Source organism: Coregonus clupeaformis, unplaced genomic scaffold, assembly GCF_020615455.1.
Source record: "Coregonus clupeaformis isolate EN_2021a unplaced genomic scaffold, ASM2061545v1 scaf0351, whole genome shotgun sequence".
NCBI classification, from domain to species: Eukaryota; Metazoa; Chordata; class Actinopteri; order Salmoniformes; family Salmonidae; genus Coregonus; species Coregonus clupeaformis.
Window position 1 is genome coordinate 339,045 of NW_025533806.1, and position 25,874 is coordinate 364,918.

The following is a 25,874-nucleotide window of genomic DNA, read 5'->3' on the forward strand; positions in this document are numbered from 1 at the left end:
TTCTTTAAAATTATTCCCCTCTAATCTGGGAATGATTTAGACATGGGACCCCAGGTGGGGGCAATTAATTATCAGGTAGAACAGAAAACTAGCAGGTCTCCGGACCTCCAGGGTAGAATCTGAATACCCCTGATATAGCCTATGGGGAATGTATAATGCCCATGTTGTATAATGTACAGTAGGTTCATATTCTGCTGTGGAACCTTGAATAGCAATGTGCTGTAACTTATGCCTTAGTGTGACCTTTTAGGAACATGCTTGCCGTGACTTCCAGGAAAGTTGCCCCTGTCCCTGTTCTGTACGGGGTGTTGTTTATGGCACCCTCTGTGGGGCTTCAAGGTCCAGATTTGAATTTGAGGGCTTTATACTGTTAAGGCTAGAGTAAATCGCTGTCCCACCTCCTCCATGACAGACCATAGCAGCATCCCAAATAGCACCCTATTCCCTTTATAGTCTATGGGCCCTGGTCAAAAGTAGTGCACTACATAGGGAATAGGGTGCCATTTGGGATGCACCCCGTGTGGCCTAGCCATTTACTGCCATGTCAGACCTCCATGCCACACTACACAGACGTACGAGATACCAGACCCGGTCTCAGGGATGGCTAACTCTGGAGATCCCTTCGATCTCCACTGAGTTAGGTAAATCTGCTTTTGTTTTTTTTGCACCTTACTTGTGGAATAATCTTCAAGGCTCTCTAAAATTGGACCTTTTTATTGAAGAATGTGTTTGTTTTCTATGATTGTGTTTTGCTTTTCGTGCATTGATGTGAATATTGATGTGTATATTAATGTGTATAGTGTACATGTATGTGTATTGATGTGTATACAGGGCTCATCTGTAAAAGAGACCTTGGTCTCAGCATGACTCCCTGTCAAAATACAGTGGACCAGTATTTGGCCTTCTCTTTATGGTTAGTGCATAGTCAGGTGAGACGGAGTGGAAATGATACATTGTCAGGTTTTAGAGAGACCAGGAAGGTTGCCGTCAGATTTGGCCCATGTAAAGACTATGGTGGGATGGAGGAATGGATGGAGGGATTCAAGGAGGGTGTCAGGATAGAATTATTAGGAAGCTGGTCAGACAGGCGGTCAATTTATTGATCTGCTCCAGGCATGGAAGGAACTGCACATCTGTTGGTGGGCTCTAGCGGATGCGTGTGTGTGTGTATCCTAGCATGTGTGCACATGTCCGCGGGCGTGCGTGTGTGTATGTGTGTGATGGGGATAATATACCCTGTGGCGGGGACTACAGGCCAACGTTTAGACTATAGGGATGTGTAGGGACAGACAGGGGAACTGGAGGGTGAAACATGAATGAGGGCCAGAGGGGAGACAGTAATGTTGCTTATTAGCTGTCCTGCACATATTTGCATAAAATGGTATAATGGAAACCCCAAAGAAGGGTAACTTGGGGTGGCGTCTAGAGTGTCCATTTTATTCAGCAAATAGTTCATTGGTATTAGAACAGCTAATATTGAGATATGTAAAGTTGAGATGATCCTATGCTAGCTGACTGCATGGAGTCAGAGCAAGCTAAATAGCCTTTGTGCTTATCTGGGGGCAACTGTAGGAGCTTTATCAAGACGTACACGAACGCATAGATACCTTTTTCAGAATATCTTGCTGTAGGTACAGTATGTTAAGGCATGTTTAGGAAGAACAAGCATGCTAATGGGAATGTATTAAATCATTCGAAGTTACTATTCAAAACAGTTGTGTGAACTGGGCCTGTGTACTGTATTGTACAGTACAAGGGAACCAAGGGGGTCTGTCAGTGCCACTGCTGAAGAGAGAGTGTCGATCTGCAGATAGATACAGCACTGTGCTCCTCCAGAGGTCTGCAAGTTACGACCTGCCCTTAAACAAGAAAGAAAGAGAGCGATAAGAGAGGGAATGAGAGAGGCTGGACGAGGTTGTGCTAGCTGGCCAGACGACGAGGCAGGCAGGGGAAAACAATGGTTCGATTCAGCTCTTAGGTTTAAAGTCTTCAAAAACCCCAGTGAGTGAGTGAATGGGTGTGGGGGAGAAGTTAGGGAGAGATGGGGGAAGGATAGGGGTGGGTCAGAGGGTTTGTAGAGACGGAGAGAGAGAGAGAGAGAGATGAGAGAGAGAGAGAGAGAGAGAGAGAGAGAGAGAGAGAACGAGAACGAGAGACAGAAATAGAGACAGAGAGACAGAGAGAGAGAGAGAGTGAGAGAGAGAGAGAGAGAGAGAGAGAGAGAGAGAGAGAGAGAGAGAGAGAGAGAGAGAGAGAGAGAGAGAGAGAGAGAGGAGAGAGAGAAGAGAGAGAGAGAGAAGAGAGAGAGAGAGAGAGAGAGAGAGAGGGGAGAGAGAGAGAGAGAGAGAGAGAGAGAGAGAGGAGAGAGAGAAGAGAGAGGGAGAGAGAGAGAGGAGAGAGAGAGAGAGAGGAGAGAGAGAGGAGAGGGTGGGGGACTGTAGGTTTGCAGAGGTCTTAAGTGGTTTCTTTTCCTCTACTGTATGTAGAGCGTCTGACGCCAGGAGAAGTTGTAGTGGAGCCTAGAGCCTAGAGGAACCCCTAGCAGCTGAGGAGGCCCCATCGCTTTACCTCTTTACTTTAAAGGCACGAAGGGGGGAGATGTAGAGAGAGATGGAGGGGAGAGATAGGAATTGGGTCTCTTGTTTTATTAGGGGACTGACTGGGGGTTTGCTAGCTGCTTGCCCCAGTCCAGCTGGTTCGAATTAAAGTCATAGGTATTGCTACAGTGCAGTGTGGGATGGATGAAAGAAATTCGGCTGGTTTTCCAGCATCAGAATCTGAACCAGTCCAGTTGAGTTCCCACGGTACTACTACATACAATGGGGAAAAAAGTTATTTAGTCAGCCACCAATTGTGCAAGTTCTCCCACTTAAAAAGATGAGAGAGGCCTGTAATTTTCATCATAGGTACACGTCAAAAATTCCAGAAAATCACATTGTAGGATTTTTTATGAATTTATTTGCATATTATGGTGGAAAATAAGTATTTGGTCAATAACAAAAGTTTCTCAATAGTTTGTTATATACCCTTTGTTGGCAATGACACAGGTCAAACGTTTTCTGTAAGTCTTCACAAGGTTTTCACACACTGTTGCTGGTATTTTGGCCCATTCCTCCATGCAGATCTCCTCTAGAGCAGTGATGTTTTGGGGCTGTCGCTGGGCAACACAGACTTTCAACTCCCTCCAAAGATGTTCTATGGGGTTGAGATCTGGAGACTGGCTAGGCCACTCCAGGACCTTGAAATGCTTCTTACGAAGCCACTCCTTCGTTGCCCGGGCGGTGTGTTTGGGATCATTGTCATGCTGAAAGACCCAGCCACGTTTCATCTTCAATGCCCTTGCTGATGGAAGGAGGTTTTCACTCAAAATCTCACGATACATGGCCCCATTCATTCTTTCCTTTACACGGATCAGTCGTCCTGGTCCCTTTGCAGAAAAACAGCCCCAAAGCATGATGTTTCCACCCCCATGCTTCACAGTAGGTATGGTGTTCTTTGGATGCAACTCATCATTCTTTGTCCTCCAAACACGACGAGTTGAGTTTTTACCAAAAAGTTATATTTTGGTTTCATCTGACCATATGACATTCTCCCAAGCCTCTTCTGGATCATCCAAATGCACTCTAGCAAACTTCAGACGGGCCTGGACATGTACTGGCTTAAGCAGGGGGGACACGTCTGGCACTGCAGGATTTGAGTCCCTGGCGGCGTAGTGTGTTACTGATGGTAGGCTTTGTTACTTTGGTCCCAGCTCTCTGCAGGTCATTCACTAGGTCCCCCCGTGTGGTTCTGGGATTTTTGCTCACCGTTCTTGTGATCATTTTGACCCCACAGGGTGAGATTTTGCGTGGAGCCCCAGATCAAGGGAGATTATCAGTGGTCTTGTATGTCTTCCATTTCCTAATAATTGCTCCCACAGTTGATTTCTTCAAACCAAGCTGCTTGCCTATTGCAGATTCAGTCTTCCCAGCCTGGTGCAGGTCTACAATTTTGTTTCTGGTGTCCTTTGACAGCTCTTTGGTCTTGGCCATAGTGGAGTTTGGAGTGTGACTGTTTGAGGTTGTGGACAGGTGTCTTTTATACTGATAACAAGTTCAAACAGGTGCCATTAATACAGGTAACGAGTGGAGGACAAAGGAGCCTCTTAAAGAAGAAGTTACAGGTCTGTGAGAGCCAGAAATCTTGCTTGTTTGTAGGTGACCAAATACTTATTTTCCACCATAATTTGCAAATAAATTCAATAAAAATCCTACAATGTGATTTTCAGGATTTTTTTTTCTCATTTTGTCTGTCATAGTTGACGTGTACCTATGATGAAAATTACAGGCCTCTCTCCTCTTTTTAAGTGGGAGAACTTGCACAATTGGTGGCTGACTAAATACTTTTTTTCCCCACTGTACCCACAGCCGTTCCCTCTTTCTTTCTTTCCTTCTTCCCCCTCTTCCTCTTTGTTCTCCTCGTGTTTTTTTCCATCCTTGTTTCCTTGTTTCTCCCTAAATCTCAACGGATAAACAGCTCAGGGTTGGCCACAGAGGGTAGAGTCAGGACGACGAGGCAGAGAGAGGGAGGCACCGAGTATTACAGAGGAGGTCCACTGTGCATGCCCCAACACGCCCACAACACAAAGCCTAGCCTACTAAAGCGTCCTCTAGTACACTGTACTTGTCTTACTGTATATCATTCTAACACTCTTTCTAACTCACACACGCACTGTTTTGGAGGTTTTTTGCAAGCGTGAGCTGTTGAAAATTACTTTTGCAATTACAGATTTATCGCCTGAAGGAAAGTTGATCAGGAACTGAAGAGTTTACAAACCAATGTGTGCTTAGCTTAGACACAGAGGAAATCAATCGGCCGTAGACTACATTTTATTTCACGTGTTAACAACCATCTCTAACATAGCTCAGCCTCACAAAGAGAGAAACGGTGGGAAGAAAAAGTGCCCGATGATGTATGTGAAATGGGAGAGTGCATAAAATCTATCTTTAAAATCTATGTTATGTTTTGCTGTAAATCATGTTAAATATAGGAGCTGAGCGCGCTATGAGAGAAACTACAACGTTATGGAACAGGTTCAGAAAAAACTCCAGAGCGGAGTAACGAGCGAGTCGTTATTTAGAAGTACATGTTTCTACATCCCACGCACTGTAACTCTCCTCTCTCTCCCTGAGCTTTAAGCGTACTGTCGGGCAAAACCTCACACACCGCGCACACACACATACACACGTACACAATCCTCTGCCTCATGTTGTGTACAGTACTTCACTTAAACTGGTACGAAAATGACATACAAAAAATATTACGTTGTTGTATTGTCGATTTTCTCTCAGTTTGAGTCAAGAGTCAATAACAGGATACGTACCCTTTGTGTGGGTCTCTCGTTACCCCTGACAGGTCTTGGTACTGTAGTCCACCCACAGTGACTGCTAGGGGCACTATCACACATTTGTTTGCCTATGAAATATATGAAGTTCATTATGTTTAGGGCAGCAAGAGGAGGGAGTCATTAGTGCCAAACACCATTTACACACAAAAAAGAGAGAAAATAAAATACTGGAAAGTGGTGCAGTTTGTTAGCTAATAGGGTTCAGGTGCTGTCAAGGATGCAGTCTCACTCTGCACGCGATGGTCATTAACTAGACGGCCATACAAGAGCAAGAACAGATAGAGGAGGCTGGGCTTCCCTCTCTCTCTCTCTCTCTCTCTCTCTCTCTCTCTCTCTCTCTCTCTCTCTCTCTCTCTCTCTCTCTCTCTCTCTCTCTCTCTCTCTCTCTCTCTCTCTCTCTCTCTCTCTCTCTCTCTCTCTCTCTCTCTCTCTCTATCTCTCTCTCTCTCTCTCTCTGTCTCTCTCTCTCTCTCTCTCTCTCTCTCTCTCTCTCTATCTCTCTCTCTCTCTCCCTCTCTTTTTGCCTCTCTCTCTCCCTCTCTCCCACCCACCTCCCTCTCCCTCTCTTACCCACCTCTCTCTTTTCTCTTTTTACCTCCTCCCACTCTCTCTTCTCCCTCTATTACCCCGTCTCTCTTCCTCTCTCTCCACCTGCTTTCTCTCCCCTCGCTCTCTCTCTCCTCCCTCCCCTCGCTCTCTCTCTCCTCCCTCCCTCGCTCTCTCCTCTAGTGTAAAGGGTATGAATCATGGCTCCATGGCTCTGTCTGGGAAACATCAGCCGTTAAAAGGGGGATGAGCTAGTCACACGGCAGTCGGTGTGTGTTCCTATACTATACACCAGAGGTGGAGGGAGGGAGGGAGGTAGAGGCGTGGTAAAGAGGGAGGTATTTTTTAATATGCCATTTAGAGAGCACAAGCAAGTCATGCGTGCATAATTGATGGGTGGTCCGGGATCGAACCCACTACTGGGAAGCGCCGTAGAGAGGTACAGTACAGTACAACACAGCTGAACTGCACTATAGGTGGCTTGTATGGGGATCTACATGTATGTGTGCAAGTAGACTTTTTGGGGTTGAACATTTCCTCTTCGGTGTGACAGGAAGCCGTTTATCTTGGGTGTCATATTATTGTACCTGTACTGTAGCAGTCCAAGAGAGGCCCTGCTCTGCAGTGATTAGCTGTGCATGCTTTCACAGACACTTCTGTATACTGTTTGAACATCTGCAAGCATATTATATAATTCATACACACAGCCTTTTACCCTTTACATTATTTATTTATTTTTGGTAAATTTTTTAGTCATTTAGCGACTTACAGTTAGTGAGTACATACTTTTTTTTTTTTACAGCCTTTTGCCCTTTAACCTTTTGGCAGGTAGCTCGGACCTGGTCATTCACACGCATACACACGCACGCACACACACACATACACACACACACACACACAAACTACTGTCGCCTAAGCACATCATCAACAAGGCATCCAGAATCGATCAAGCCGTCCTTCCACCGCCTGATGACATTACAGTGAGACAACACTCCAGGGCCAAAGAGAGAGAGTTCGTATGGGTTCCAAATGGCACCCAATTCCTTATATATAATGTACTACTTTTGACCAGAGCTCCATGGGCCCTGGTCAAAAGTAGTGCACTTTATAGGGAAAAGGGTGCCATTTGGAACCCATACGAACTCTCTCTCTTTGGGCCTGGAGTGTTGTCTCACTGTAATGTGATTATTCTGGACGCCTTGTTGATGATGTACACTACATATCCCATTACTGTCACACTGGGATGATATATATATATATAGACCGTGCTCATCCATTAGGTGCCCAGACCATCCCTGGCTCCCTGGCGGTGGGTGGGTAGATTGAATTCACCTTGAAATTAGAGACCTTTTATGGTTCTGTTTGGTCCTACAGGAGACTGACTGGTGGGTTGACCTTCTAATGCTAAAATAATGATGAGACTAGACTGCTGCCCTCCGCCAAGTGTGGACAGCTGTGGTCGGCGGACCGGCTGTCTGCCCTGGGGTGTTTTGGTGGGGGTGGGGGGGGTGTGTGTGTGTGTGTGTGCGTCTCTGTTTTACACTCGACTCTCTCTTCGTCACTAGGTTGAGTAGCGATGACTTGAACGTGAGAGAGCCAACTTGAAGGGATATGTTGGCATTCCACTAGTATTGGAAACATTCAAAAGAGAATATAAATGGAATATTTTGTTTTGAAGTAAATGAAGAGAAAGAGATGCGTATCATCAAACGAAGTGCCATAGCAAAGTACATAGATGGTGTATGATGGTCAGTGACAGGCAATCATTAGGAAAGAGCAACTGGAGCTAGATGACTCCAAAGCCTCTAATCATAGGCTACTCTCCATAATATTCACTGGCAGCAGTAGGAATGTCATTTGAATGGTAATTCAGTCCTGATCGATTGAGTTCCGCGGGCCGGGCAGAGTTCTGCTGTACAGTCCTATGCTGACCAAACCACTTCAGACCGTTCTCATTTCTAGACTCTGTGACTCCCGTCCATTTCCAGCTCTCTGGGCTACAGTCAGCCAGTCAGTCAGGAGAGAATAGAGGAATGTGGTATTGCTGTTGCTGCTATCTGACCAGCCAAGTGGCAATTTTGCGGCCTTGTCTGTTTTCCTCGTTTGGCCTCCCCTCTGCGGAGGCCTGTGTGTGTGTGTGTTGTGTGTGTGTGTGGGCGTGCATGTGTGTGTGGACTGGGCTGAGCCAGCCCTCCAGTCATTCCTTTGCTGTGTAGTCAGAGCTTCACGTCAGTGTCGAGGTTAACCCCACAGACCGAGGGACCAGGCCGCAGATGTTCTGATAGGGAAGTCGAAGCACGTTGATTGGTTAAACCCTGTGAACTGTTCCAAGGGTTTGGTTTGGTCTCTGTGCTCCAGTAACAGCAGCAGGATACGGAGCAGCCAGACACAGCTAGTCCTTCCAGGGCTGGCTCCCTTTACGTGGGACAGGCAACTGCTATACTGGAGTTCTGGGCCCGTATTCATAAAGTGTCTCAGAGTAAGAGAGCTTTTATAGGATCCGGTCCTCCCTGTCCATATAATTGTATTCATTATGATCTAAAAGGCTACATTTATCCTATATCAGCACTCTGACGCTGAGCCTCTGTAAATATGAACCCTGGCCCATATTCTCTCTAGTTGGTTCGCTGAATTAAACATTGGTCTCCCTGGTCCACTGTTCACATGTCAGCTATACATGCATGTATATAATGCATATGCCATTTAGCAGAAATGTTTATCCATCCAAAGTGACTTAGTCATGCATGCATACATACATTTTACGTACAGTGCTCCCAGGAATCGAAACACTATTCTGGCATTGCAAGCGCCATGCTCTACCAACTGAGCTATAGGACCACAGTCATGACCCAGTGATGAGCCCTCATTGTCAGCCCAAATAGAAACACCGTCTTCTCTTCCTCCCGTAGTCATTATAAGAACAAACATGGGAAAGTAACCATACCGCATAGCCACATACTGTACATGTCTGCCAAACCATGAAACTGTGCTCTCTCTCTTCCTCTCGTCCCTCTCTCTCTCTCTATCTCTCTCTCGCTCTCCATCCTAACCCTGATGTATGCTACGTAGTTAAGTACTCGGCAATTTACTGGGCCATATCGATAAGCCGTCGTCCTTTTAAGTGGTTTGCCTTTGGCTTTGCATTTCCCCCCAAATTATCTCCCAACATCTGTGTCCTGTGGGAAAGGTATTTTGGGTTTTTGTTGCTGGAAAGAAACACTGTTGTTTTTGTTCTTCTCTCTCTCTCTCTCTCTCTCTCTCTCTCTCTCTCTCTCTCTCTCTCTCTCTCTCTCTCTCTCTCTCTCTCTCTCTCTCTCTCTCTCTCTCTCTCTCTCTCTCTCTCTCTCTCTCTCTCTCTCTCTCTCTCTCTCTCTCTCTCGATTTCTCTCCCTCTCTTTGTGATACAGAGGGCTTGATAACGGCTGAGGATCCAGAAATAGCATTAGCTGCTGCCTGTAGCTCACAACACACACAGGAAATGACTGGGCGCCCCACCCAGCCTGCAGCCGACTGTACCTCAGGGGCAGAGCTTGCTCCAGGCTAGCCTATACAGCAACCATACACTCCAGCTAGCGCCGATGTAGGCTATAGCAGTCAGCCACATGCTCTCAGGCCATACCTCAGAGCCAGGGTTAGCTCTGTACTATAGCCTAATGTTTGCCTGGCTACCCATACTCCTTACACGCCCACAGACATTAGTTTCTTCTCCGTGTTGAGTCTGGATCTGAGTACCTTCCCGATTCCTTCACCGAATGCGAACACATTCAGGGCCGTGTGATTGGTCCAGAAACCGATGGCTTAGGCTAGAGCCAGAACACACGTGGGTAAAGCGGTGGTTTGAAAATTAGTAATTGGCTTTGATACTCTGATTGGTTTGAGACGATCCAATCGCTGTTGCCTTTGTTTTGTACAACACCCCTCGCGCCCCTCGTCACCACGAACTACTAAAGTATGTAGCGAACGACAGAGCAGCGTAAGAATTTAGTGTGAATTGTCAGGCTAGCCTAATGTAGCCTACAGCAGCCACTCGCTCTAGCTAGCTCTGGGCTAGCCAATGTACAGCAGCCACACACTCACATTCCAATTGGGAAATGTCTAACTTATAGCAAGGTACTATGAGCGTCACTTATCTCTGTGATTGGAGGAATTTGTGTTGGAGAAGCAGCCCCCATCAAGCCTTCTGACAGGACCAACCAGCCCTGCAGACCCAGTCCAAGCTGTAGTTCAGGCTGAACAACATGCTTTATTGATTTAAGATCTGTGGTGAAGGAAGAGAAAGCCCCTGGCTCGTTCGGCCCTCATCAGAAGTGGCTGAGCACAGTGGGTGTGTTGTGTCGAGCCGGGTATGAGGGCCGAGGGGAGGCTGAGAGTGGGAACAAGGAGGCTCTTGTTCTGGTCTGGAGCTACAGACGGGAAAGGGGAAGGGGAGAGAGGGGAAGGACTAGAGCCCTAGGGTTCAGTCTGGACTGCAGTCTGGAGTATGATGGAGTCAGTCACAGCCCATGTCCAGACAGTCACAATCCAGAGCCCAGAGAAAGACGGTGAGAGTAGACTCTCGCCAGTGTGTCCGACTCCAGTATGTACGGCTATTTGTCACTGTCTGTCTCCTCGATTTGTTTGTCTCCTTCCCTCTCACTCTGTCTTTGTCTGTCTGTCTGCCTCTCTCAATTCAATTTCAATTTCAATTTAAGGGCTTTATTGGCATGGGAAACGTGTGTTAACATTGCCAAAGCAAGTGAAGTAGATTGTAAACAAAAGTGAAATAAACAATAAATATTAACAATAAACATTACACTCAGAAGTTTCAAAAGAATAAAGACATTTCAAATGTCATATTATGTATATATACAGTGTTGTAACAATGTGCAAATAGTTAAAGTACAAATGGGAAAATAAATAAACATAAATGGGTTGTATTTACAATGGTGTTTGTTCTTCACTGGTTGCCCTTTTCTTGTGGCAACAGGTCACAAATCTTGCAGCTGTCTCTCTCTCTCTCTCTCTCTCTCTCTCTCTCTCTCTCTCTCTCTCTCTCTCTCTCTTCCTCTCTCTATCTCTCTGCCTCTCTCTCTCTTCCCCTCTCTCTCTCTCTCTCTCTCTCTCTCTCTCTCTCTCTCTCTCTCTCTCTCTCTCTCTCTCTCTCTCTCTCTCTCTCTCTCTCTCTGCCTCTCTCTCTCTCTCTCTCTCTCTGCCTCTTTCTCTCTATCTCGCGCTCTCTGCCTCTCTCTCTCTTCCTCTTTCTCTCTCTCTGCCTCTCTGCCTCTCTGCCTCTCTCTCTCTCTCTGCCTCTCTCTCTCTCTGCCTCTCTCTCTCTCTCTCTCTCTCTCTCTCTCTCTCTCTCTCTCTCTCTCTCTCTCTCTCTCTCTCTCTCTCTCTCTCTCTGCCTCTCTCTCTCTCTCTCTCTCTCTCTCTCTCTCTCTCTCTCTCTCTCTCTCTCTTTCGATTCTGACCTAATTTAAGAAGTCCACCTTTGAGATATTAGACTAATGGACAGAAATAGTCGCCGCTCATCCGGCAATTCTGAAAACAATTGGCTTTGTCTGCTGCTCTGCTTTTAGTGGACGCAAACATAGATTAGAGGCCTGGCTGTGGACATCTGGAGTATTTCTCAAGTCTCCAGTTGAAGCATATGATGTACACACCCGCACTTAGTCCCCTATAAGCCTTGCTCTCTGTCAGGGCTTCTTCTGGGGATGAAAACAAATGAACAAGGGAAGGAGAAAATGGAGTTAGACAAATGGGGAGGTAGATCTTATAATCCCATCTATTAAGTCTGGAGTCAAAGTTAAGTCCCAAATGAGCCCAAAGCCAATCCTGGCTGACACACAGACACATGCAAGCAAGCGCATGCACACACACAAAGACACACACACCATATGTTCTACTATCCTTGTGGGGACCTACAATTGATTTCTAACCCCTAACCCTAACCTTAACTCCAACTTTAAATCCTAACCCCTAACCCTAACCCTCATTCTAACCCATACCCTAATTGTAACCCTAAACCAAACCCCTAAGCTTAAAAAGCCTTTTTCCTCGTGGGGACTATCCTTTACTATCCTTGTGATGACTTTTGGGGATTTCCGGTACCGACGAGGATAGTAATACAAGCCCAGACACACACACATACAAACACACACACACACACACACACATACAAACACACACACACACACACACATACACACACACAGCCACACACAGCAACAACAGCAGGGGTTGGAGAGAATGAAGGAGAGCTGCCTTAGGGGCTGGAGTTTAGTCTGTTGGCTTGGAAGAAGAAGAAAAAAGAAGAAGAAGATTGTTACAGAGTTACAGACGTTAGCAGAGAGCATGTCAACAAAATCTTTGAGAAGTGAGTTCCATGCTGCGTTCTCCCACTGTCCGCCGCATATTGCTTTCAGGTTTGTGTGCCGGTGTGAAGTTATGTTTCTCTTTCTGTTCTGTTTTGCAGCGACCATGAAGAAAGGCAGTCCAGGGTGGGGGGTGGAGAGAGCGCTGGGGTTCGGAGGGAATGGACAGATCCCTCTAGCGAAGACCACAACCACTACAACCTCTGTGGATGGGGTCAAGTTCTCCGAGGGAAACCTTCTGCTCCAGGTATACAGTGTGTGTACTGTCTGTCTGTCTGCCTGTCTGTCTGTCTCTCCCCGCCAGCCCGAGGCCTCTTTCTCCCTCTGGTGTTTACCTGAGGAAGTTTAGCTGACGTGAGGGGCAAGCACCAACCTGTCCCCCAGCTCACACACACTATATGATGCCTCTCATACCCATCTACATGTAAACAAAACAACCTCACTCCTTCCCCTCCAGTTATACGAAAAGCAATTTGTTTTACGTCGTGACATGACCGAAGCTCCTCCACCTCACCGAGAGTGGGATTAGGGATTACTGTCTCACGTCATCAGCCTATATATCATGCATACTGTATTCCATAGATATAGAACCCCTGTATACAGTCTCGAACAAATATGCTCGATTATAAACACTTTGATATTTCAACAACCTCCATATAACCTCTCATACATGTATATTCAATGCCACCAAAGGAGGAAAAAATAAGTGCATTCAACCACTTGTGTATGCACACAAATGGAGTCATCCTCTTGGAGTAAACACCCAGATTCCCTCCCCTCCTGACTAAATCCTGAGTTTGACGCTCTCATTTCATTACCCATGGGCAATGCCTCTGACAGTGCTGTCCCATTTCTCAGTGGGGGCTAATGCTAGTAGTGTTAGCGTGCTGTCCCATTTCTCAGTGAGGGCTATGCTAGTCCTCATTAGCATTAGCTTTAGTGCTAAAGATAACCATCGCCATCTCCAGGGAGGTCTCACCACTGACCACACACAGCCCTATTCTCTCCAGTAGGGACTGGTCTAATGGAGGATGGCGCTAGACTGATTTATGACTGATTCTCAGCGTTGATAGTTTGGTAATGCTGGGAAGTTTGTAGTTTTGTCTTGACTGTCTTCCTCAGTCTCTGTCCTGGTGACTGCAGTAATTCCCCACAGGGAACAAACGCAGCTCTTATGAGACACAATTGTGTGTGTGTGTTTTTTTTTGTGTGTGTGTAGGCCTAGACACCAGACAAAGACTCATGGGGGCAGTTGTTTCACTGTGTTTCACTATGTGGTTGATTCACCAGGCAAAAAACTTGTTCAGTGCAATCTGGGAGCATATATCATGAAGATGTTACAAACTACGTTATCGTCTTGTTGTCCTGTAGTCTTTCTCAGGAAATAATTAGAGTAGGTCTGTTAGAATCACTAACTATTACCCTCAAACACACACACAGTGGTGTAAAGTACTTGTTACATTTTGAATGCTTAGCAGGATAGGAAAATTGTCCAATTCACACACTTATCAAGAGAACATCCCTGGTCATCCCTACTGCCTCTGATCTGGTGAACACAAATGCTTCATTTGTAAATGATGTCTGAGTGTTGGAATGTGCCCATGGCTATCCGTATTTGTTGAAATAAAATGTATGTATTGTGCCGTCTGGTTTGTTTAATATAAGCAATTTGAAATGACTTAGACTTTTACTTTTGATACTTAAGGATATTTAAAACCAAATACTTTAGACTTTTACTCAAGTAGTTGTTTACTGGTTGACTTTCACTTTTACTTGAGTCATTTTCTATTAAGGTATCTTTACTTTTACTCAACTTTGACAATTGGGTACTTTTTCCACCACTGCGCAGACACACAAATACTTTTGCATGGATTCCTAAACCTGGTAGCTAATGTCTGTGTGTTAAATGCTGAAAATTTGCAGCAGCTTCCAGTAAATCCAGATATAACAAAGGCCCTTTATTGTGAAACCAAAATGCAGGACCTCTCGCACACCCTGTCTCTCTCTCTCTCTCTCTCTCTCTCTCTCTCTCTCTCTCTCTCTCTCTCTCTCTCTCTCTCTCTCTCTCTCTCTCTCTCTCTCTCTCTCTCTCTCTCTCTCTCTCTCTCTCTCTCTCTCTCTCTCTCTCTCTCAATTCAATTCAATTCAATTTCAATTTAAGGGCTTTATTGGCATGGGAAACGTATGTTAACATTGCCAAAGCAAGTGAAGTAGATAGTAAACAAAAGTGAAATAAACAATAAATATTAACAGTAAACATTACACTCAGAAGTTCCAAAATAATAAAGACATTTCAAATGTCAAATTATGTAGATATACAATGTTCTCTCTCTCTCTCTCTCGCTCTCTCTCTCTCTCTCTCTCTCTCTCTCTCTCTCTCTCTCTCTCTCTCTCTCTCTCTCTCTCTCACACACACACACTCACACTCACACTCTCTGGTGGTCTATTGTTTACAGGGTCCAGGATCCTGTGCGTGACAAGAAGCTATATTCCCCCCCGCTCCGTTCTATTGTCACGTTTAACACCTGAACAAAGGCATGGCTAATTACATGGGATGTTTACCCAAACCTGAACACACACACCTACATACACACACACACACACACACACACACACACACACACACACACACACACACACACACACCATGGCTACTTCTCCCTCCTTCAACTGTATGCACAGCCGACCAGATTTCCCCCTCTAATTTAATTTGAATCCTTTATTGCCCCTTATCATTCACTACGTCATGGAATTAATAATTATTTATTTCAGTTTAAGTCTATTTGCCCATCTTTATGTTGAATAACTAAGTGTGTCTTGTTTGACGTATGAAGTATGAACATATGTTAAGTTCATAATAATATAATACTATTAAGTTCATAAATAGCAAGTTCATAGTGTGCATTTTTGTCTGACTGTGCCTCTCTGTGTCTCTAGGCCCTGAATGGCTTTGTGCTGGTGGTCACGGCGGAGGGATACGTGTTCTACTCCTCTCCTACTGTTCAGGACTACCTAGGCTTCCACCAGGTGAAATAGGGCCTTTTGACACACACTGACTGACACACAGACAGTGTACCCACATTATGCATATACTGTTTATAAATGTGTTATGAACGGGTTATTCAGGTGTTATGAAGACCCTATGTAGGTACCATTCAAGTCACCTCATTGCAGCCGTATCACCTAGCTAGCTGATGGCATCCTACATGTTAGCTTATAGCAGCTCATATCAACTACCTAGCTAACTACGCCATCATATGTACACTAAAGAGAAATGTCAATATTGGCACAGCTGAATAATTTGCTGGCCAGCTGACCTTGTTGGACATTCTAATGTGACGCCTGAACTTTAACAGTAATCTGTCAAAAAGCCTAGTATCCCCATAGCATATCAGTCATAACTGAGGAAGCAAGGCTATAATCGGAAGCAGAAGTGCGTAGAGTTGAGATTCATATGCCCCTTCATATGCTCCTTTATACAGACCACATTTAAATGGATGTGTTTATAAGTCAGAAGTTCATCGGCAAACAAACTCCAAACTCTCGTTCCGTGCACACACACATCATTCCCAGAGAGAGACCTTGACTGAGGCCAAGAGTTTTAGGAAGCCTAAGGGAGAAAGAGGAAAGAGAGAGAGCATCTAAACACACGCGCTCGTCTCACACAGCTCTCTCAGTCAGAACTACGTTCCCTGCATTTCTTCATTGCGGAGCGATTAATGGATCGAAGGGAAGAAGAAAACACATGAGTCATGTGTTCTGGGAATAATACAGTGTAGCGTGACTGCCGCTTGGCATTTTGGTCCCAGAAGCACTGCTTGCCCTCTGTGCAAGACGATGCATGAACCCGGGTCATTGGCCCATACACACACTTACAGTACACACACATATACACTCTCACAGCCAGGGGTGAACGTACGGCGTCCCGGCAAAATTCTATGATTCGGCCCATAAGCGCGTGCACACATAGGAGGTGTTGTACTGGGAAGAAATTACATCTACGTTCACCCCTGCTTACAGTACATACTCACTCATACACACACACGGTGCATGGCCGGGTCACTAGCCTAAAGACAGAGGTTACACTGCAGGAGAGAGGCTCTAATGAATATGTTGATGACTCATGCTCCAAACACCAACACACGCACACACGTACGCACAGAGAGTCCTCTTGGAATATGGGGGTTGTTTGTGCCTCTGCACCTGGTGAGCTTTGCTCTTTAACGAGAGATGCACAACCCATCCCATTCTTTTCCTCTTCCCACAAAACACTGAATGAAGCAGACATTATTATTTGGGCTTCCAAACCACTAGAGGGCAGCACCTGTTAGTTCTAATTCCCAGGAGACATTTGGAAATGACTGAATCTCATGCACTTCATATAGTCCTCTCTAGTCTGTACTGTAGTTACTGTATATCATCTTTTACACTCTTGTCTCCCTCTTTGACCTGTCTCCCACAGTCAGACGTGGTCCACCAGAGTGTGTTTGAGTTGATCCACACTGACGACAGGGCCTTGTTCAGACGTCAGCTCCACTTCGCCCTAAACCCCAACCAGTTTGATACAGAGCCAGGGAAAACAGAGAGTGAGTAATACACTATTACTATTGGGCGGCAGGTAGCTTAGTGGTTAAGAGCGTTGTGCCAGTCACCGAAAGGTCGCTGGTTCTAATCCCCAAGCCGACTAGGTGAAAAATCTGTCGATGTGCCCTTGAGCAAGGCACTTAACCCTAATTGCTCCTGTAAGTCGCTCTGGATAAGAGCGTCTGCTAAATAACCAATTATTTATAATTATTACTATGTTAGTACACTAGTCTGCTATGTTAGTACACTAGTCTGCTATGTTAGCACACTAGTCTGCTATGTTAGTACACTAGTCTGCTATGTTAGTACACTAGTCTGCTATGTTAGTACACTAGTCTGCTATGTTAGTACACTACTCTGCTATGTTAGTACACTAGTCTGCTATGTTAGTACACTAGTCTGCTATGTTAGCACACTAGTCTGCTATGTTAGTACACTAGTCTGCTATGTTAGTACACTAGTCTGCTATGTTAGTACACTAGTCTGCTATGTTAGTACACTAGTCTGCTATGTTAGTACACTAGTCTGCTATGTTAGTACACTAGTCTGCTATGTTAGTACACTAGTCTGCTATGTTAGTACACTAGTCTGCTATGTTAGTACTCACCCTGGTTTTCGATTGCCTATGCCAGGGTTGTCGAACTCATTCCACGGCGGGCCGAATGTCTGCGGGTTTTGGGTTTTTCCTTTCAATGAAGACCTAGACATCCAGGTGAGGGGAGTTCCTTACTAATTAGTGACCTCAATTCAGCAATCAGGTACAAGGGTGGAGTAAAAACCCACAGACACTCGGCCCTCCGTGGAATGAGTTTGACACGTGGCCTAAGCCAACATTTGTGGAAAGATTTGATATTGCTTGAAAAAAGTTATTCAGCTAACTGTTGTATAGTTAGCTGAATAACTGGTAGCCTGGCTGTTAAGAGCATTGGGCCAGTAACCGCAAGGTCGTTGGTTCGTATCCCAGAGCCACCTTGGTGGAAAATCTGCCGATGTGCCATTGAGCAAGGCACTTAACCCTAATTGCTCCTGTAAGTCGCTCTGTATTAGAGCATCTAATAAATGACTAAAATATAAAAGATATATAAATATACTTGTAACTGTGTGTACTGTAGGCCTGCAGCCTACCAACAGCAGTGACATCACAAGCAACATAGTGAGCTACGACCCGCAGCACATTCCCCCTGAGAACTCTTCCTTCCTGGAGAGGAGCTTCGTCTGTCGCTTCCGCTGTCTCCTGGACAACTCCTCTGGCTTCCTGGTACAGTAAACTAACAGTCCAAGCTCACACGACAAGAGGCCTAACTTCTACAGATTAACTTTGTATTAGTAACTTAGTAGTAGTGGTTAAAATATGACTTTTGCCTCAACAGAATGAGACAATTTAAGAAAAACTAAAACAGTACAATATATATATAAGACTTACCTTAATGTAGTTTTAATTATGATTTCTGTTTATCCTCATGTGATCACACAGATTGAGAAGTCCTTTCCTCCTTATTTTGTTATGTCTTCAACTACAGGCCCTGAACTTCCATGGGCGTCTGAAGTACCTCCATGGCCAGAACAAGATGTCAGACGGTGGAACCATGGACCACCCCCAGCTGGCCCTGTTCGTGGTGGCTACCCCCATCCAAACCCCCTCTATCCTGGAGATCAGGACCAAGACACTCATCTTCCAGACCAAACACAAGCTGGACTTCACCCCCATGAACGTTGATACAAGGTAACACTCCCATCCAGTGTTATTAAAAGTATGTGGACACCCCTTCAACTTTGTGGATTCGGCAATTTCAGCCACACCCGTTGCTGACAGGTGTATAAAATCGAGCACACAGCCATGCAATCTCCATAGACAAACATTGGCAGTAGAATGGTCTGTACTGAAGGGCTCAGTGACACCGTCATAGGATGCCACTTTACCAACAAGTCAGTTCGTCACATTTCTGCCCTGCTAAAGCTGCCCCGGTCAACAGTAAGTGCTGTTATTGTGAAGTGGAAACGTCTAGGAGCAACAGCGGCTCAGCCGTGAAGTGGTAGCCCACACAAGCTCACAGAACAGGACCGCCGAGTGCTGAAGCACGTAGCGCGTAAAAATCATCTGTCCTCGGCTGCAACACTCACTACCGAGTTCCAAACTGCCTCTGGAAGTAACGTCAGCACAAGAACTGTTCGTCGGGAGCTTCATCAAAAGGGTTTCCATGGCCGAGCAGCCGCACACGAGCCTAAGCTCGCCGCCATTGGACTCTGAAGCAGTGGAAAGGCGTTCTCTGGAGTGATGGATCATGCTTTACCATCTGGCAGTCCGACGGATGAATCTGGGTTTGGCGGATGCCAGGAGAACGCTACCTGCCCCAATACATAGTGCCAACTGTAAAGTTTGGTGGAGGAGGAATAATGGTCTGGGGCTGTTTTTCATGGTTCAGGCTCCTTAGTTCCAGTGAAGGGTAATCTTAATGCTACAGCATACAATGACATTCTAGACGATTCTGTGCTTCCAACTTTGTGACAACAGCTTGGGGAAAGCCCTTTCCTGTTTCAGCATGACAATGCCCCCGTGCACAAAGTGAGGTCAATACAGAAATGGTTTGCCAAGATCGATGTGGAAGAACTTCACTGGCCTGCACAAAGCCCTGACCTCAACCCCATCGAACACCTTTGGGATGAATTGGAACGCCGACTGCGAGCCAGGCCTAATTGCCCAACATTAGTGCCCGACCTTACTAATGCTCGTGTGGCTGAATGGAAGCAAGTCCGCGCAGCAATGTTTCAACATCTAGTGGAAAGCCTACCCAGAAGAGTGGAGGCTGTTATAGCAGCAAAGGGTGGACCATATTAATGCCCATGATTTTGGAATTAGATGTTCGACGAGCAGGTGTCCACATACTTTTGGCCACGTAGTGTATTTATAACTTAAAGATAATGTTAATCCTTTGTGTGTGTTATAGCATTTATATTAATTTCTAAATCATTTATAAGCATTTGTAATGACTTATTCATAAACGTTATTATGAATTGTAAAAAAAAAAAAAAATTCTAATGTTATTCCTCCTGTGTGTTATTGTGTCTCAGAGGGAAGGTGGTTCTGGGCTACACTGAGCTGGAGTTGTGTGTGAGAGGCTCTGGATACCAGTTCATTCACGCTGCTGACATGATGTACTGTGCCGACAACCATGTCAGAAGTAAGTAGTTATCACGTTTCCAAATCAATATTACAACTTTCCTCTTTGAATGTATGAATTAACTAACGAATGAATGAATGGATTCATGAATGAATAACTGAACTAACGAATGGATTAAAGAATGAATGAAATAAACAAACTAATGAGTTCTCCATATTTGCTGTACCCAACCCTACTGTTGACAGTTTCCTTGTGTCTGTTTCCCTCCTTAAGTGATAAAGACAGGTGAGAGTGGTCTGACAGTGTTCAGGCTCCTGGCCAAGACTGGTGTGTGGGTCTGGGTACAGGCTAATGCCAGGCTGGTCTACAAGGGAGGGAGGCCTGACTTCATCATGGCCAGACAGAGACCGTTATCGTGAGTAGAGTCATCATCTGGACATCAAATCCAAGATTACTCTGCGCTGTGCTCTACTGTACTCTATTTTATTCTAACACTCTCCTTTTTATTCCTCAAGAAATGAGGAGGGTGAGGAGCAGCTTCGCCAGCGGAGACTCCAGCTGCCCTTTAACTTTGCCACTGGGGAGGCTATTCTCTACGAGGTGGGCCCCTCTCTGGACATAGCTGACATTCCAACCCAGAGCAAGGGCCCTAAGGTCAGGAAGATGGCCGAAGAAATGGCCCTGGACCCTGACTCCCTGCTGGGCTCCATGCTGAAGCAGGACCAGGCCGTCTACATGCAGGTACAGCAATTTACTCTGTTTTACCGTATTCCCTATATTATGCATTACTTTTGACCAGGGCCAATAGGTCTCTGGTCAAAAGTAGTGTACTATGTAGGGAATAGGTTGCCATTTTGGACACAGACAATGTAAGGGATGGGTCGCTAAGGATGAATTGACACGAAAATAAAAATTAATTTATTCATGTATTTATTCATTCATTTATTCAATCATTCATCCATGCAGACCAGCCCCAGCGAGCCCTCCAGCGAGCTCCCCAACCCTCTGGAGCTGTGCTCCTGGGAAGACCAGGCCTTCAGAGACAGCCACGCTCTGGCCAATGTGCCTGGTGATTCCTGGCAGTCCCAGACCCACACAATGCCCAAGCCGGACGTGAGCGTCCAGGACATGATGGAAACACTGCAGCAGATCATCGGGGACAACAGCCTGTGTTCCAGGTTTGACTTCTACTATAATATAAATCATATAAATTAATAAAAAACAATAGTAGATTATAAAATCTAACAACACTATCATGACTAGCAAAAATGTTTTGCGTGTCAGAGTGCAGTATTTATTTAGTTTCATAGCACAAACATTTGTTAGCACGTTTCTCACACTGGCTTTAGCCACGGAGGGAGCAGGCCTGCCCAGGCAAGTGCAGGGGGGTTGCCTAGCAACACGTCCCTGGGGGGAGTCAACATCTGCATAGCGCTACAAATTTGTAAAGTTGTTCAGACCAAACAGCTAACGTGACAGCTAAAATGGCTTTGAAAAAATATGATTTCAGCTAATAGGAAGACGTATATAACAGAATAACTGCATTGTAGTGTTCACTAATCATAAACTATTTACACATAATGGAAGTATGGGTACATTTACATTTTAGTCATTTAGCAGACGCTCTTATCCAGAGCGACTTACAGTTAGTGCATACATTTTTTATTTAATTTTTTCATACTGGTCGTCCGTGGGAAACGAACCCACAACCCTGGCGTTGCAAACGCCATGATATACCAACTGAGCTACATGGGACAAAACTTACTCAATCATTATTTCTTCAACTAGATGCATCATCATATTTTTCTCCCCAAATGATAACCTAAAATATTTCTAATTACTAATGAGTAAAAGTGTAGTAGTCTTAGTGTAATTATTTGTGATTAAATATGTGATCTAACTGCCCCACAGTCCAAAATAAGGTTGATCAGACCAGATATTTTAATATATTGAACTTTGACTATATTTCACCACTTCACTTAAGTTAAATGTTTAAACTTCTTGCACTACCACAAAAATACTTTAAAAGAGCTGAAGCAAGTCACACAATTTTTTTAAATGGAAAATTACCATATATTTTTTATTATTTATTATATCTATTAAAAAATATATATGTGAAGCGCATTGTATTGTATTGTATTGCTATACTGTAGCTTGTATGAAATGTGCTATACAAATAAAGTTGGATTTGATGTAATTGCAGCCTGGAAGTGGACCTTAACTGATCTTATCTTATCTTGTTGCAGCCTGGATGTGGACCCCATAGAGCTGAAGGACTGGGAGAACACTCTGCTGAAGATGAGCTCCAGCAACTGTGAGATGTCCGAGGACCTGGATGACATCTTCAACCACGACATCCTGTCATATGTGGAGGAACATCTCTTAAAGGAGAACGGAGGACTCAAGATGCCCGAGCAGCTGGACTCACTGCTGGGGTCCATCAGTGTCAACAATCCAATCCTGGAGGTACCAGAGTGCCTTACAAATGTCAACCTGCAGGGGAATACCATGATGCCTGGAGGAAAGGGCTTCAACTGGGGGGTTGATCCCCAGCAGAACCAGTTGCTCGGGATGGGAGGCCCGAGTGCGGCTGAAACAGGGAGTAAAATTCAGGGCATGTTGAAGCTGACACACATGGGCCCTCAGATGGGATTGAACGGCCCCACACTCCAGCAGGCTTCCTCCAGCAACACCTATGCCCAGTCCCTTGGAAAGAACCTGGGCCTGCAGAGCAACGCTAACCCTCTGGCCTTTAACCCTGCCCTGGCTGGCTCCTGTGCCCAGGTGCGGCAGAACCAAACCAAGGGTAGGCAGCAAGGCCTCCAGGCCTCTCAGATCCTGTCCAGCCCTGGTAAAGGGCTGGCGTCTTATTCCCTGAGACAACAGATACAGCCAGGCCTTGCCAATCAGAGCTCTGCCACTCAGCTCATCCCCACTCCTATAGGTCTGCCAATCCAGAGCCAGCTGCAGGGGCGGGGCATGAATGATCAGCTAATGAGATTCCAGGAACAGAGCTCCATAAGCCAATCAGATCCCTTTGCAGTGCCCGGTCAGGAAACCATGTGGATGCCCTTACCCTGCTCCATGCCCAAATCCAACATGGTGGAAACCTTTGCCCAGAATATTTCAAATCAACAACAAGACGTCATTCTAGATCCCAACCCGGCTAGCTGCCTACAAGGACACTTTTCCCTGCAGACCCAGAACAGTCTGAATCAGGGACAGTCTTACCAGCAACAGCAGCAGCAGCAAATGCTGCCCACGATGTTACCCCAACAAAATGGACACCAAAACAATGTAATGGGCAGCTTTTATAATAACCAGGTGTCTGACTTCCAAATAGCTCCCCAACTCCCCATCCCTGGGCTCCAGGCCCAGCCACAACAGAACTCTCAGGCCCAGAACTATAACAGGGCTCAAACAACATCAGGCCAGTACAGGCCTCAAAAGACCTCTGCTGTCGTCGCCCCTCCTCTCGTCTCTTCCAACAGCTGCATGTTCAGCAGCACCAACCCCCCCCTGGTTCCTGTCAACGGGGTCCGTTTCACCCCCAACACGGCCCTTGGTTCCCTGGTACCATCCTCCTGTCAGAGGGCCACGGCCCCCCTCCACGACCAGAGTCCCTCCCAGGCCTCCTGCTACTTCCAGAGGAACACCAGCGGGCCCATCGTGGGGTCCTCGACAATCCCACAGGATGACACCGACATCAGCCCTCTGTCCTGTCAGGTGGGGCCTGGTCTAACCCCTGGGGGCCTCACACCAGACAGCCTGCTGGTCCAGCAGCAGTACCTCAACAGCAACGGGCAGACACAGGTAATACAGGAACCAGTACTTTAATTTAACCTTTATTTTAACAGATTGTCCCATTGAGGTAAAAATACCAATTTTTCAAGGGATGCTTGTTTCATTATTACAACCAGATTACAACGTTTGTAATTGCACCAGTATTTAGGGTTTTACTAGTAGGATAGTTATTATGAGCCACGAGGGGGCCTTTGGGATGAATGTACAGTATCTGTTTCATATTTGTCTTTGACGTATGTTGAAGCATTTAGAGCCAATTACTCTGTTGTATGTACTTGTACACAAATTTGAAGATTTTCTTTGTCCATTGTTGGTGGTTTCTTTGAGAAGGGTATAATGAGGATTTTAAAAGCACTCAAACAAGTTAGTATGCTGTGGGTTGCATGCATTACATCCTCCCCTTGTCTTTGTGATCTGTTGTGGCTAACTTCTTCCTAATTGGTCCATTATTTACTATCCAGGTCACAAACTGTCCAATGGAGGAAAACATATCGTTCCAGTTCCCGTCCCTGCCCAATGGAACCACATACTTCTCAGAGAACAATCAAACCAACTGTTGCGACTTCTAGAAGGTTCTACAAGGTAGGAGGAACCCGCCTTTTCCGCGGCTGAATGTAATTTGTTGAGACACTGATGTGTAGCCCTCGTCGCTAAACAAACAGACACACGGACACAGACAGACTCACACAGCCAGGTGCCTTTGGGGATTCTACCACCACCATGCCTTACTTCACCAAGGAGACTAGGAGACTGGCCAAGATGGCTTCCTTCGTTTCTCTTCTATGCGTCTCAAATCCTATGTTTGGATACAAGATACAGAGCGTTTGGACCAGAGGGCCGTGTGGCTCCTTTTTCTTCTGCAACCAGACTGACTGTCACTGGAGCTCCTCCTTGACTTGCTTTCACCTTGGGTGTGCATGCCCTGGTCCAAAGTAGTGCACTATATAGGGAATAGAGTGCCATTTGGGTCATACACTCACGTCTGGTCGGTTTGGAGGAAAGACAGAATATATTTATTGGTTGTTTTGAATTGTACCACGTTTTAATTGTGGCTCATTGTGCCTCTGATATAAAAGAATTGCCAGAATAGTTTTGGAAAGGAAAGACTAAAGATGATGACATAAGCAGTAATAGGGAAAAAGAGATAAGACGTTGAATGAGATTACTGGGATTACTTTTACGTTTTTTTTAAATTCCCTAAATGCATATGAATATATAGGATCAAGCCAAATTCCAAAAGGAAAGGTGAGAAAGTCGATGCCAGAGTAGCCTGATTAATTCATTACAGTATGACTATAAGGGCAAGAAGAAGAGCATTTGCATTTGGAAAATGCTAAATATGTTGGCATATGATAGTATGGACAGGATGTATGAATGGTATACAGTTTAAACTGCATCAAATGTTTATTTTGATAGTGAAAAAAGCTATTCCCCAGCAATCACAGTACTTCAATGGCTTGAATGAATGTGGAGTAAAGAATTAAAGTTTTTTTAATAAAAACTATTTCCCTTGTGATGGCCTTTGAGACTTGCCACATATTCTTGCATCACAAACCATGCTCCATTTTGATATATCCTATTATTACAACAATATATGTTAATCAGAATGTGATGACAACAACAACAACAAATGTATTTACTCAGCTTTGTTTTGTTTTTTGAAAAAATGCGTATTTTGTATTTTTGTAAGCATTTAATCAAAATTATATATATATAATTGAGCCAGTTTAGTCTTTTCTGTTATTTTGTGAAGTGTCCCACTGGGCACACACTGGTTGCATAAACGTTGGTTCCACATCATTTCAAAGAAATTATGTTGAACCAACTTGGAATAAACGTTGAATTGATGTCTGTGCCCAGTGGGATTCCTGTGTACCTGCAGTTTTATTTGCTTCTATTTTGCTTCTATTGATAGAAAACACCCAAGAAGGAGATGTGCCTTGGTAAAGTATTCATACAGAAATGCATCAGATAGTTTAAGTGCCTCATTTGCATAAATATGCAGAAGAGAAACCGATTAACCAATCATGGAAAAGCATATAATCACCAGTCAATTTGAAAAGAAAAAGTAGAGCCACTGTT

General features: G+C 45.1%; 1 protein-coding gene across 1 annotated transcript in view; it reads left to right on the forward strand.

The window, feature by feature from the left end:
- Positions 1 to 25,435, forward strand: part of ahr2 (aryl hydrocarbon receptor 2) — a 67,719-nt gene extending 42,284 nt beyond the window's left edge. The window contains exons 3-13 of the mRNA XM_041870286.2: positions 12,387 to 12,532; positions 15,223 to 15,312; positions 16,748 to 16,871; positions 17,982 to 18,127; positions 18,390 to 18,592; positions 19,939 to 20,048; positions 20,262 to 20,403; positions 20,504 to 20,729; positions 20,955 to 21,166; positions 22,235 to 23,801; positions 24,254 to 25,435. Coding sequence (XP_041726220.2) covers positions 12,387 to 12,532; positions 15,223 to 15,312; positions 16,748 to 16,871; positions 17,982 to 18,127; positions 18,390 to 18,592; positions 19,939 to 20,048; positions 20,262 to 20,403; positions 20,504 to 20,729; positions 20,955 to 21,166; positions 22,235 to 23,801; positions 24,254 to 24,361 — 3,074 coding nt within the window. The 3' untranslated portion in view covers positions 24,362 to 25,435. The remainder of the gene's footprint in view (positions 1 to 12,386; positions 12,533 to 15,222; positions 15,313 to 16,747; positions 16,872 to 17,981; positions 18,128 to 18,389; positions 18,593 to 19,938; positions 20,049 to 20,261; positions 20,404 to 20,503; positions 20,730 to 20,954; positions 21,167 to 22,234; positions 23,802 to 24,253) is intronic.
- Positions 25,436 to 25,874: the final 439 nt, after the last annotated feature.